The sequence below is a fragment of the Jaculus jaculus genome, chromosome 16 (assembly GCF_020740685.1).
Source record: "Jaculus jaculus isolate mJacJac1 chromosome 16, mJacJac1.mat.Y.cur, whole genome shotgun sequence".
Lineage (NCBI taxonomy): Eukaryota > Metazoa > Chordata > Mammalia > Rodentia > Dipodidae > Jaculus > Jaculus jaculus.
In genome coordinates this window covers 17,200,777-17,213,221 of record NC_059117.1, presented here as the reverse complement: position 1 = coordinate 17,213,221, position 12,445 = coordinate 17,200,777, and the positions used below count along the sequence as shown (strand labels likewise).

General features: G+C 39.5%; 2 protein-coding genes across 3 annotated transcripts in view; one reads left to right on the top strand and one right to left on the bottom strand.

Moving 5' to 3' along the window:
• Positions 1-12,445, top strand: part of Fbxl13 (F-box and leucine rich repeat protein 13) — a 205,543-nt gene that overhangs the window by 84,573 nt on the left and 108,525 nt on the right. The window lies entirely within an intron of this gene.
• Positions 11,429-12,445, bottom strand: part of Lrrc17 (leucine rich repeat containing 17) — a 34,982-nt gene continuing 33,965 nt past the window's right edge. The window contains exon 4 of the mRNA XM_045135825.1: positions 11,429-12,314. Coding sequence (XP_044991760.1) covers positions 11,917-12,314 — 398 coding nt within the window. The 3' untranslated portion in view covers positions 11,429-11,916. The remainder of the gene's footprint in view (positions 12,315-12,445) is intronic.

Genomic DNA, 12,445 nt, shown 5'->3' with positions numbered 1-12,445 from the left:
TGACCTGGTATTCACTATGTGCTCTCAGGGTGGCCTTGAACTCACGGCAATCCACCTACCTCCGCCTGCCAAGTGCTGGGATTAAAGGCATGCACCATCACGCCCTGCTTGACTTAAGATTTTCATGGCAGCAATAGTGGGCAGTAGAATATTTCTTTGTCTCTAGAAGTTTTTATGTAATTTATTAATTGAGATAAGATTCACATAGTATAAAACTTACTCACTTGACTATTAAGTATAATATGGTAGATTTTAGTGCATTCACAATCTTGCACACCTACCACTCTTATCTAGCACATTTTCATCAGCCTGAAGGGAACCCCACACCCATTCTGTTTTGCATTTCTTTCTTTCCTTCCTTCCCTCCTTTCTTTCTTTCTTTGTAAGGTTTTTTTTTTTTTTTTCTTTTTTTTGGTTTTTTTGAGATATGATCTCCCTCTAGCCCAGGCTGACCTGGTGGCCGTGAACTCACAGTGATCCTCCGACCTCTGCCTCCCAAGTGCTGGGATTAAAGGCGTGTGCCACCACGCCTGGCTTCCTTTTTCGTTTTTTTGAAGTAGGGTCTTGCTCTAGCCCAGGCTGACCTGGAATTAGTTTCAGGCTGGCCTCAAACTCGTAGTGATCTTCCTCCTTCAGCCTCCCAAGTGCTGGGATTAAAGGTATACACCACCACACTGGGCTCCCTTTTATTTCTTTTACTTACCTAATTGCTCAGACCACAACTTCATTGTTGATCATAAGTAGTGAAAATAGACATCTTTGTCTTGTTCCTGGTTTCAGGAAAGATGTTTTCAAAATTTTACATGAAGATATTAGCTGTCAGGCTGGAGGGATGGCTTAGTGGTTAAGGCATTTGCCTGCAAAGCAAAGGACCCAGTTCTGATTCCCCGGGACCCACGTTAGCCAGATGCACAAGAGGACACATGTGTCTGGAGTTCATTTGCAGTGGCTGGAGGCCCTGGCATGCCCATTCTCTCTCCCTCCCTCCCTCTTTCTCTGTAAAATAATTAAAATAAAAATAAAATATTTAAAAGAAGATATTAGCTATTCATTGTATTGAGGAAATTCATTTATAGTCCACCATTGAGGATTCTTTTTTCTCATAGAAGTGTGTTGGGTTTCATCCAGTGCCTTATCTTCATCACATGGGTTTTGTTTTCTTCATTCTATTAATGTGTTATATGTTTACATTGATCTTTTGTTTGTTTGTTTGTTTTTGGTTTTTTGAGGTAAGGTCTCACTCTAGCCCAGGCTGACCTGGAATTCACTATGTAGTCTCAGAGTGGCCTCAGACTTACAGTGATCTTCTTACCTTTGCCTCCTGAGTGCTGGGATTAAAGGTGTGTGCCACCACGCCCGGCTACATTGATTGATTTTTGTATGTTGAACCATTGTTGCATTTTTGGGATCCATCTTGTCCATTTTGTATATTATCATTTCAATATGCTGTTGTGTGTTATTTGCTAATGTTTTCTTAAGGTTTTTTGCATCTATATTAAAACGAAGCATTTGTCTAAAATTTTCTGTTCTTGTGATGTCTGCCTGACTTCCTTATTGGGTTAATGTTGGCTTTGTACAGGGAGCTTGGGAAACATTTTCTCTTATTATTTTGTTCTTGAAAAGTTTAGAAGGTTTGATGTTAATTAGTCTTTAAATGTTTGGTCGGGTTTTTCAGCGAAGCCATCTGGTCCTAGACTTGTTTGTTGGAGGTGCTTCTTCATTTATTTAACATCTTGTACTTATGTAGACATATTTAGATTTTCTTTTGTGAGATAGTTTTCTTTTGTTTGTTTGTTTTTTGTTTTTCAACGTAGGGTCTCACTCTAGCTCAGGCTGACCTGAAATTCACTCTGTAGTCTCAGGGTGGCCTCGAATTCACAGCAGTCCTCCTACCTCTGCCTCCTGAGTGCTGGGATTAAAGGCGTGCGCCACCGTGCCCAGCTTGTGAGATAGTTTTGATAGTTTTAGTGTCTCTAGATATTTGTCAATTTCATGCAATTGTGATATAACTTCATAATATTCTTTTTTAAAGACAACTTTAAAAAAATTCATTTTAATTTTTATTTGAGACAGAGGGAAAGACAGAGGGGGGGGGAAGAATGTGCACACCAGGGCCTCTAGCCAATGCAAACGAACTCCAGATGCATGTACCCCCCTTGTGCATCTGGCTTATGTGGGACCTGGAGAATTGAACGTGGGTCCTTAGGTTTCACAGGCAAGTACCTTAACCATTAAGCCATCCCTCTAACACCATAATATTCTTTTATAATCCTTTTTTATTTCTGTAAAGTTGGTACCAATGAAATCAATTGTCATGGCTGATTTTAGTAATAGTAGTTTCTTCTTTTTTATTGGTCAAGCTAGCTTAAGTATTATTAATTTTAATTATTTCAACCAGCCAAACTGTTGGTTCTTTTTATATTGGGGTAAAACATACATAACATAAAAGTATCATGCTGCCCCCTGTATTCATGTAGTTCTGTGGAATTAAGTATATTCACATTGTTGTGAAACCATTACCACCTACCTCCTTAACTGTTCCATCATAGAAAAGCTGGATTTCTACCTAATAAGCAGTAACTCCTCCTTTCCTTGGCTCCTGGAAACCACCATTCTACTTCCTGTCTCTATGAATTTGATGCCTCTGGGTACTTCATATAGGTGGAATCATAGAACAGTTATCTTTCTGTGACTCATTCACCATGTCTTTAGGTGTCACACGTTGAAGCTGCTATATATGTCCATGCGAGTGTTTAGTTGTAGACATGTGTTAGGTGACAGGAAATGTTTATTTTCACTTATGGTTTCAGAGGCTTTAGTCCATAGTTTTAGGCCCATTGCTTTTGAACCTGTGATGAGGCAGCGCATCCTGGAAGAAGCAGGCAGCGAAGAAAGCTCTTTCTTTATGATGAGCTGGAAGCCAAGAAAGAGAAGGGGCTGGGGCTCTGACAGCCCCTTCGAGGGAACACCAGACTTTTCTTCCAGAGTGGCAGCGCCCTGTGTGTCACTGTCAGCATTCGATCAGAGTTATCGTTGCTTGACATCCTCTCCAGCCTTCAGTGCTATCGGCGTTCTCAATTTCAGCCATTCTAATAGACAGGTGGTCGTATTTCACTGCTGTTTTCACATTTCCCTGATGACACATGATGCAGGGCATCTTTTCATATGCTTAAATCTTTCTGGTGAGGTGTCTGCAAAGGTTTTGGACCCATTTTAAATTCAGGCTGTCTCCTGTTGAGTTTTAAGAGCCCTTTGTATGTTTCAGGTGATGGTCTTTTGTCAGGCATGCAGTGCAAATACATCTTCCCAAACTGTAGCTTGTCTTTTCATCCTCTTGATATGTCTTCTTTTTAACGATGAAGATTTACAGCTGTAATCTTCACTTGATATTTCACTAGCTTTCACATAAAGACCCAAGCCCACTGGGAAGTTTGGTGGGAAGAAGAAATGGACCACTCTGTCGTAACTTTTGCAGAGTTCAGAGAGGGTCAAATAATGAGAATGCATGGGTCAAATTTTCTATTGTGCAATTATTGAACATGCATGCATTATATTCAAAAATGATATATATTATAGTACGACTTTACTCTAGGTAACAGTTTATACCTGTAACTGAGTTCGTGATATCTCAAATATATTTTCTTGCTTTAATTGTTATTTTGCTGGCTACTTTAAAAGCATTTTATTTAGTATTCACCTAGAAGTATAATTCTTGGTTTAAATGTTTTTATCATTTTATCAACAATGAAGTATGCAAGCCTGAGTAGACCTTGAGTTTTTAAGGGATCCTTTTAATTGGCCATGTATCATTTAATAAAACTAGTTTAAAAATTATTTATTTGAATGAGAGAGAGAGAGAGAGACAGAGAGAGAGAGAATAGAGAGATGGAGTATGGGTCCACCAGTGCATTTTGCCACTGCAAACAAATTCCAGACACATGCACCACTTTGTGCATCTGGCTTTATATGGGTACTGGGGAATCAAACCCAGGTCATCAGGCAAAATAAACACCTTTAAACGCTGAGCCATCTCTCCAGCCCCAGTTTTAATTTTGCAACTTTGAGGAGCTAAAGGTAAAAGCCATTCCCAAAGATCTTGTAACTTTTTCATCCCTTGTTCCCCAGGTCATCTATTGGTGTTTCTAGAATTACACATATTTCTGGTAAGAAGTTTGGTTTTCTGAATTTTAAATTCAAGATAAATATTGGCTGAATTTCTGGGCTGTTTGGCTGACCAGACACACCAGTCATAATCCTCATGTTAATAAAAGCTTTAGAAAAAAAATTAACCTTAAAATGGGGTCTTAAAATGTTTAAAAGGGAGATGCTGGTACAGGCTTATAAGCTTCAGGCAAATAGATTGTCATTATTGAATCACTTCTATTTCCAGAGAAGGAGGCTAGTTCAGACTTTTTGGAAACAAGACATGAATTCATAGAGGGTGTAGGCTTCAGAGGAGTGAGCTGTTCATAAATTAAATAAAGAAATAACATAAAGTTAAATAGCTTTCCCACGTAACCTAGCACTAAGGTGGTCTCAGCTTTGAGTAAATTTTGTTTATTTTAGAAAACTCAGAGACCCCTATGTGTAGCAAGTATCATTTTTAAAAACTTCTTTTATCTTAATTCTCAAGTGATAAATATATTTATTTGTTTAAATGTTTATACTTCAGGATTATTAGGTTCTTGACTACCATGGAGCAGACATACTTTTTAATCTGAATTTTGTCATCTACTGAACATAAAGGCAAGTCCAAAGTCAGGTTTCTGAGTGTCAAGTATAAGAAAGTGGGGCTGAAAAAAAAAAAAAAGAAAAGAAACGGGCTGAAGAGATTTCTCAGTGGTTAAGGCATTTACCTGCAGAGCCTAGGGACCTGGGTTTGATTCCCCAGTACCCATATAAGCCAGCTGCACAAAGTGGCACATGCATCTGGAGTTCATTTTCTGTAGGCCCTACTATTTTCCACCCCCACACTATCGTTCTGCTTGCAAATAAATAAAATATTTAAAGCAACAAAGAGGGCTGGAGAGATGGTTCAGCAGTTAAGGTGCTTGCCTGCAAAACCTAACTCTCTGGGTTCCATTCTCCAGTACCCATGTAAATTCAGATGCACAAAGTGGCTCGAGGCTCTAGTGTACCCATTCTCTCTCTCTCTTTCTTTCTATCTCCTTGCAAATAAATTAAAAAGCAAAGGAAGAGGAGAGTGGAAGAAGAGGAGGCCAGACTATAACAAGAGGGGTCACAACAATCTCAAGATCATGGACAGTGAGAAATTGGTAGAGGCCTTTAATTCCTCGTTTCATCATGGATCTACTCCACTTCCCTGCAAAGAAAAATCTCTGATACAGAGAAGGGTCAGTCATAAGCTTTCAAAATAGTGCTTCAATGTAGACACAGAGATATTAGCAATTCCAGCTGACTTACCTTTTGGATGGTCTGAATTAATTATTTCAATGTGATCCAGTGTTTTATTTCTTTTTGAAAAATCTTATTCATTTGACAGAGAGAAAGAGGAGGAAGGGGGAGAGAGACAGACAGACAGACAGACAGACAGACAGACAGAGAGAGAGAGAGAAAGAGAGAGAGAGAGAGAGAGAGAAGAAGAAGAAGAAGAAGAAGAAGAAGAAGAAGAAGAAGAAGAAGAAGAAGAAGAAGAAGAAGAAGAAGAGGAAGAAGAAGAAGAAGAAGAAGAAGAAGAAGAAGAAGAAGAAGAAGAAGAAGAAGAAGAAGAAGAAGAAGAAGAAGAAGAAGAAGAAGAAGAAGAAGAAGAAGAAGAAGGAGAAGAAGAAGAGAAAGAGAGAAAGAATGGACACACCAGGGCATCTAGTAGCTGCAACTGAACTCCACATGCATGTGCCACCTTACGTGGGTCCTGGTGAATCGAACCTGAGTCCTTTGGCTTTGTAGGCAAGCACCTTAACTGCTAAGCCATCTCTCCAGCCCAGAGTTTTATTTCTAAATAGATCCTAGGAGGTGCTAGTAAATCCCAAAATTAACCAATAAAGTCCCTGACTAACCCCTAAAAATTAAACCAGAGAAAAATTTAGACCTTTTCTCTGAATCAGATTAAATGTCCCTTCATTCTAGAGACCTTTATACCTGCGATGATCCTCTGTCACCTTTCAAAGCAACACCTAGATTTCTCCAACACCAACTCTTAGCTGTTTCAGGCCTCATGCTGTTAATCATTCTTAGGAAGATGGACAGTAGTAAATGGATTTGTTGTATTTTTCTGGTAACACTTTACTGTTAACAGCTGTCTTTAATGACTTATAGTGAGTAACGTGGGATATTCGGTGAGAACAAGTTTCCATCAGCGATCCAAACACTGGTAAGATGAGCAGGGTCATCACCTGTCACAACCCAGACTCAGTCCTGGAACCAGCAGCATTCTGAGCTCCTCCAGCTTCCTGTGTCATCTTGGTTTCTTACACATATGCATATAGCTTTAAATGCCTTAGACCAAAAACTCTCCTGCCAACTGCTTTCATGGGTGTTCTTGGAGTCAAAGGCTTAATGTATGTTCCAAATACCTTTTAATTTTTTGGTTTTTCAAGGTAGGGTCTCACTCTAGCCCAGGCTGACCTGGAATTCACTCTGTATTCTCAGGGTGGCCTTGAATTCATGGCGCTCCTCCTACCTCTGTGAAGCAGACAGCTTCAGGTTCACTGAGAAGAACTTCCAGACCAGGTACAGTTATGGAGGAAGGGATTTATTGAAGCTTACAAATCCAGGGGAAGTTCCATAAATGGAAGAAGAAGCTGGCCTGCCTTCATAGGACCAAGCAGAGAGAGAGAGAAGCACAAGCCTAAAGGTCAAAAGCCACAGCACACTTCAGGAACTCCAGCTAGGCACACTTTGCATAACTTTAGATTGAAATCGGAAACCCACCAGCACACCTTAAGATCCACCCAGTGATACTGCCTCCAGCCAGGTAGCCAGCAGATACAAACTACAAACAATAAAGAACTGAATATATTGGGGGCCACCTATTCTATTCAAACCACCACACTCTGCCTCTTGAGTGCTGTGATTAAAGATGTGCACCACCACACCAGACCCAAATACTTTAAAAAAATGTATTTTTTTTATTGACAAATGCTATACTTACAGACAATAAGACATGATATTTCCCTCCCCTCCCCCACTTTCCCCTTCACAACTCCACTCTTCATCACATCTCCTTCCTCTCTCCATTAGTCTTTCTTTAATTTTGATGTCATCATCTTTTCCTCCTACTATGAGGGTCTTATGAAGGTATTGCTGGGCACTGTAAGGTTGTGGATACCAAGGCCAATTTCTGTTTAGACAGTTGTATTGTAAGGAGTCATACCCTTTGGCTCTTACATTCTTCCCATCACCTCTTTCACAATGGACCCCTGAGCCCTGGAGGGTGTGATAGAGATGTTTCAGTGCTGGACACTCCTCCATCACTTCTTCTTAGCACTATGTTGCCTTTTGGGTCATTCCAGTGGTCACCACCATCTGAAAAGAGAAGCTTCTCTAGCCAAAAGTGAGAGTAGCATTAATATATGAATATAAACATTAAGAGATGTTATCTGTGACTTACGGTCTATTAATGTTTGTTTGATGGAATTGGGAGCAGCCATGTTAGGTGCATAGATGTTTAGAATTGTAATGTTTTCCTGTTGAATTTTCCATTTAATCAATATAAAGTAACCTTTATCTTTCCTCACTAATGTTGGTTTGAAGTCTATCTTGTCAAATATTAGGATGGCAGCACTTGCTTGTTTCCTAGATCTATTTGCTTGCATCCATTCACCCTAAGATAGTATCTGTCTTTTATGGAGAGATGAGTTTCTTGGAAGCAACAAACAGAAAGATTCTGCCTTTTAATCCAATCTTCAAGCCTGTGTCTTTTGATTAGGGCATTGAGGCCACTGACATTAAGAGTTATAATTGAAAGGCATGTGTTTTCATAGTGCTTCCTTTTTCCATTCACCCTTTTGTATTAAGTGTTTTTCTGGTATGATTTATTTTTCCCTGCTTCCTCGTATGTGTGCTTTCCTTTCTTTCCAGTGTGGAAGATCCCTCTAAGGCATTTTCTGTAGAGCCGACTTAATTGTCATTTATTCCTTTAGCCTGTTTTTGTTGTGGAATATCCTTATTTCTCCATCAATTTGGATGCGTAGCTTTGATGGATAAAGTAATCTTGGTTGATAGTTGTTGTCTTTCAGAACTTACGTCATTCCAAGCCCTTCTGTCTTTTGAAGTTTGTGTTGAGTAACCTGATGTTATCCTGATGGGCTTGCCTTTATAAGTGACTTGCTCTCTAATGGCTTTCAATATATTTTCTTCAGTTTGTGTGTTTGGTAGTTTAATTATAATATGGCGAGGAGAGGTTCTTTCCATGTTTTGTCTGTTTGGTGTTCTAAAGGCTGTCTGTATCTGTATTGGTGTCTCTTTCCCATTTTTGGGGAAATTTTCTTCTATGATTTTGTTTAAAACACCTACTATGCCTTTGGAATGAGATTCTTCTCCTTCTACTATTACCTGAATTCTTATGTTTGATCTTTTCATAGAGTCCTGGATATCATGAAATTCCCCTTCATGCCTTCCTATTAGCTTGTCTTTCTCTTTGTTGGACTGTATTAGATCTGCCACCTGGTCTTCTAGTTTATATATTCTGTTCTCTCCTTCATCCATTCTACTGGCGAGACTTTCTACAGAGTTTTTTATTTGACTTACTGTGTTTTTCATTGCTAGGATTTCTGACTGATTTTTCTTTATTATTTTTATTTCCTTATTCATGTATTACATTGACCTCCTTATTTCATTAAATTGGTTTCCTGTGTCTTCTTTAATTCCTTTGATTTCCTTGAGCATAGTTATAATCATTCTTTTGAAATATTTCTCAGGCATTTCCTCTAAATCAGTCTCACTGGAGGTAATTTCTGATGGAATTGTAATTTTTGGTGGAATTATATTGTCTTTATTTTTTTTGTATTTCTTATAATGTCGAGATTTTTGTATCTTGGGTTAATTTTATGCTTGGATTTTCTAATTATCTGCAGTATTCTTAGATGTATCTATCAATCTGATGTTATATATCTTCAGGGTAGGAGCTTAAGGTGCTAGATGTGGCTCTTAGAAGACTCTCAAAGTAACCACAAAAGTAACCCTAGGTGTTGGGTTTGACTGATTTGTGAGTATTCTAGTAGGATGGGTGGAACAAAATATAGGCAAATTCTAAAATTTAACTGAACACTATACATATTCAATGAAAAACAGCACAGAGTATTTATGCAAGAGAAGGTATTAAAACAAATAGATCCTCTGACAAAGTCACAGTCTCTAAGGATGTGTGTGGCCCACACCCTTAACCCTGCCAACTGGGAGGCTGAGATTTCTGTTCTGTAGAGGGTTCCAGGATCAGCTTGTGATTGAGGGAGACCCTGCCCCAATGAATGATGGAACAGGAGACAAAGGCACTATAAATCAGGAGCAACAAATGACAGCCCCAAAATATAGCTTATTTAAGAATGGCACATCCAACCATCTGTCAGATTTAATACATAGTTTACCCTGACATGGAAGGTGCAATTAACCCTGCTGATGAAAGCCTATCGGTCTTTTTTGGTGGGTACTGACCTGGTTTAAGCCCAGTTACCTTTTGGGATGGCTTTGGTCTCAGCTATGCTGTGCACCTGCTTTGGTCCGTCTTTGCTGTGCTATAGCCTCAGGTAGGCTGGTTGGGTGGGTCAGTTGCTGCTCTGATCCCTGGTGCTATGAGCTGTGTAGGTGAGCTCCCTTTCCCAGGTCTCTGGTGTTTGGGCTTGTGGTGGGGAGGGCAGACTGTGGATGTTGGCTGCAGTTATACTGCTGGACCCTCTTGCTCACTAGCTGCTTCACTGGTCCCTGCTATTCTCCCTTTCAGGTTTCTTGAGTTTGCGAGGATGCTGGTGTGAATGGAAAATCCCCTCACCTATCTTTTTCTGTGGCTCAAGCTGAGCCTGGCAACCATGGCCACAGGGACCTGTTGCTGCCACTGCTGCTGCTGGAGCCATTTCTGCCTGTTTCTGTGGTCTTTAGACCTCTGGATCTCTCCTACTTCTCTGCTGTGGTTGATAATTTCTTATATACCTTCACATTTTAGTAGAAGAGTGTATTTTGCTTGGATTTTTCTTTCTCTTTTTTGTTTTTTTTCTCCCTAGGCTGCTTTGGCATGGTTCCTATTCTGCCATCTTAACCGGAAGTCCTCCTAATACTTTTATTTATGTCCCTTACTGTTCCTCTTTTGCGGTATGGTTCTAGAAGTCCTGATGTCAGACTGTCAACACAGGGCCATATTGCCTTTATCAATAGGAAAGGCTTGTATGGATTTGAATCCTGCCTCTGCTCCCTGCCAGCTGTGTGGCTTTGTCCAAGTTAAGGAAACGCTAAGCCTTTATTTATTCATCTACAAAAGGCAGCTAGCATTCCCTTCCTTAGAGGGACCTTGTGGGAATCGCCAGAATAATGTATGAAACTTTTTGGCCCAGTGTTCAGTATCTGCTAAGTAGTTATAACTGCTTAGTACTGTTTATCATGTGCCATTTTCTATGCTTTGGCAGTTTGTGTGAGTATTAAGACCAGCTGCTCAACTTTGAACCAAACCCCATGAAACAAGAAATGGATGATATTCTAACTGTGTAGAAGGGAAACCTGCATATACAGGAAAAGTAGTGTCTCACTGAGGATGTGTATGCATTCCTTCTTGTTATTTTCCCTCTATGTAGAGTATAACCCACAATGTCAATGCAAGCTGGTGGATCACATTTATAGTCTCTATGCATTACCTCTTTTTCTCATCTTTCAAGATGATCTCATTTTAACTTTAAAACATTAGTCACAGGTCTTATTTTAGGTATCATCCTTTCCTTCAGTTGCTTCTGACATGGTACTTTTTATTGTAGTTTTCTTCATACCATGTTTTAATCCCAAATTTTAATTTCATACTTTGCTTTATGGTCCTTGTCTTATTAGCTTAGCTATAAGTCCTCGGGCCCTTCACCTGTGATGGGTGGCTTTGTGAACATGGATAAAAGCCAATGAGCTTACAATTCTGTTTCCACATTCTCTAGTGGTTATTTCTTTTCAGGCTCTTGATTCATACCATCCAATACCTGCTTCTCAGTGGTCTTCTTCTGATCTGCTTCCAGTAATGTAATCCTCATATTCTTTACTTGCTTATTGTGACAATTGTCCTTCAGGTCTGGCTTTACAATTTATGTGCAAGAGCAGAGCAGTGAAAATGTGAGTTTAGCAGTACCTCATTTTGGAATGTACAGGCATCCAAGTGCAGATTTATTTAATATGTAAGTTGACTTACTGAATAAAAGTAGGGGAGGCAGGATGTTTGATTTTGGCTAAGCATTTGTGTCATTGCATGTTCATCATCTTTCAGTATGTACAAAGAAATACATGCTTTAAGGCATATAAAAACATACCAAATTTTTATTTTATTTTTAAAAAAAAAGCAGTGAAAATATACACAGGACACTACAAAACTCTAAAGCCATGATTAGGATCCAGCCCCTGCAGAATATCAGTGTGGGACAGCTTGGTTTTGCGTATTTTGAGCAGTGTCTTCCAGGCTCACCTGGAACTCATGACCTTCTTGCATCACCCTCCGAAGTGCTGTGATTACAGGCATGCACCATCATGCCTAGCCCACTGTGGAGTTGCGGATCGTCAGAGGCTGTCCACAGAGGGATTGTAGGCAAGCAGGAAAGAGAATTCTCTTTATTACCAAAATTGTCACAAAATAATAATCTTTACAAAATTATTAAAGATTCTGGTAGCTAGATGACCCTGTATAAATAAGCAATGCAATTTATCAAAAAATGTAAACATGACTTTCTGAGACCAGTATAGAAAATACACAAACTAGTTACAACAGGACCAGTTCCTAAGCTATCCCACAATGGTGACTCTTACACGCTGCTTCTTTGGTGTGTGATCCCTGTGAATTTTTTCCCACTCGTCATCTTCTGCGTCCTGGTCAAATGTTTCGGGGGATTCAGGTAACTTGTCTTTAGGGCATTCTTCATAGTAACTTCTCACATATTTCCCCACAGACCACCCTTTGTACTCTTCAGGCATTTTGCATTCCAGGCCATTATAGTGGGCATTGTAGTGGTGCTTTAGCCAGTAATAGAGGTAGTGGATGCTGTAGTCGCATCGCCAAGGGTTATCTCTGAGCCACAGAAGTTTCAGAAAATACAGGTCTTCCAATACTCCATAATCAAAGTTTTGAAGATTGTTATTTGATAAATCTAGCTCTTCGAGATGGGTGAGTCCTAAAAAGGCAGCTAGAAACAGAAAGTATTTATTAACTAGTGAGTAATTGAATTATGCAGCTATATGCAAATGAACAATAAGAGCCTTAATTCTCCTTGTTAAAAATGAAGAGATTTCCTTCCTCTCCTTTTTCTCAGAGCAT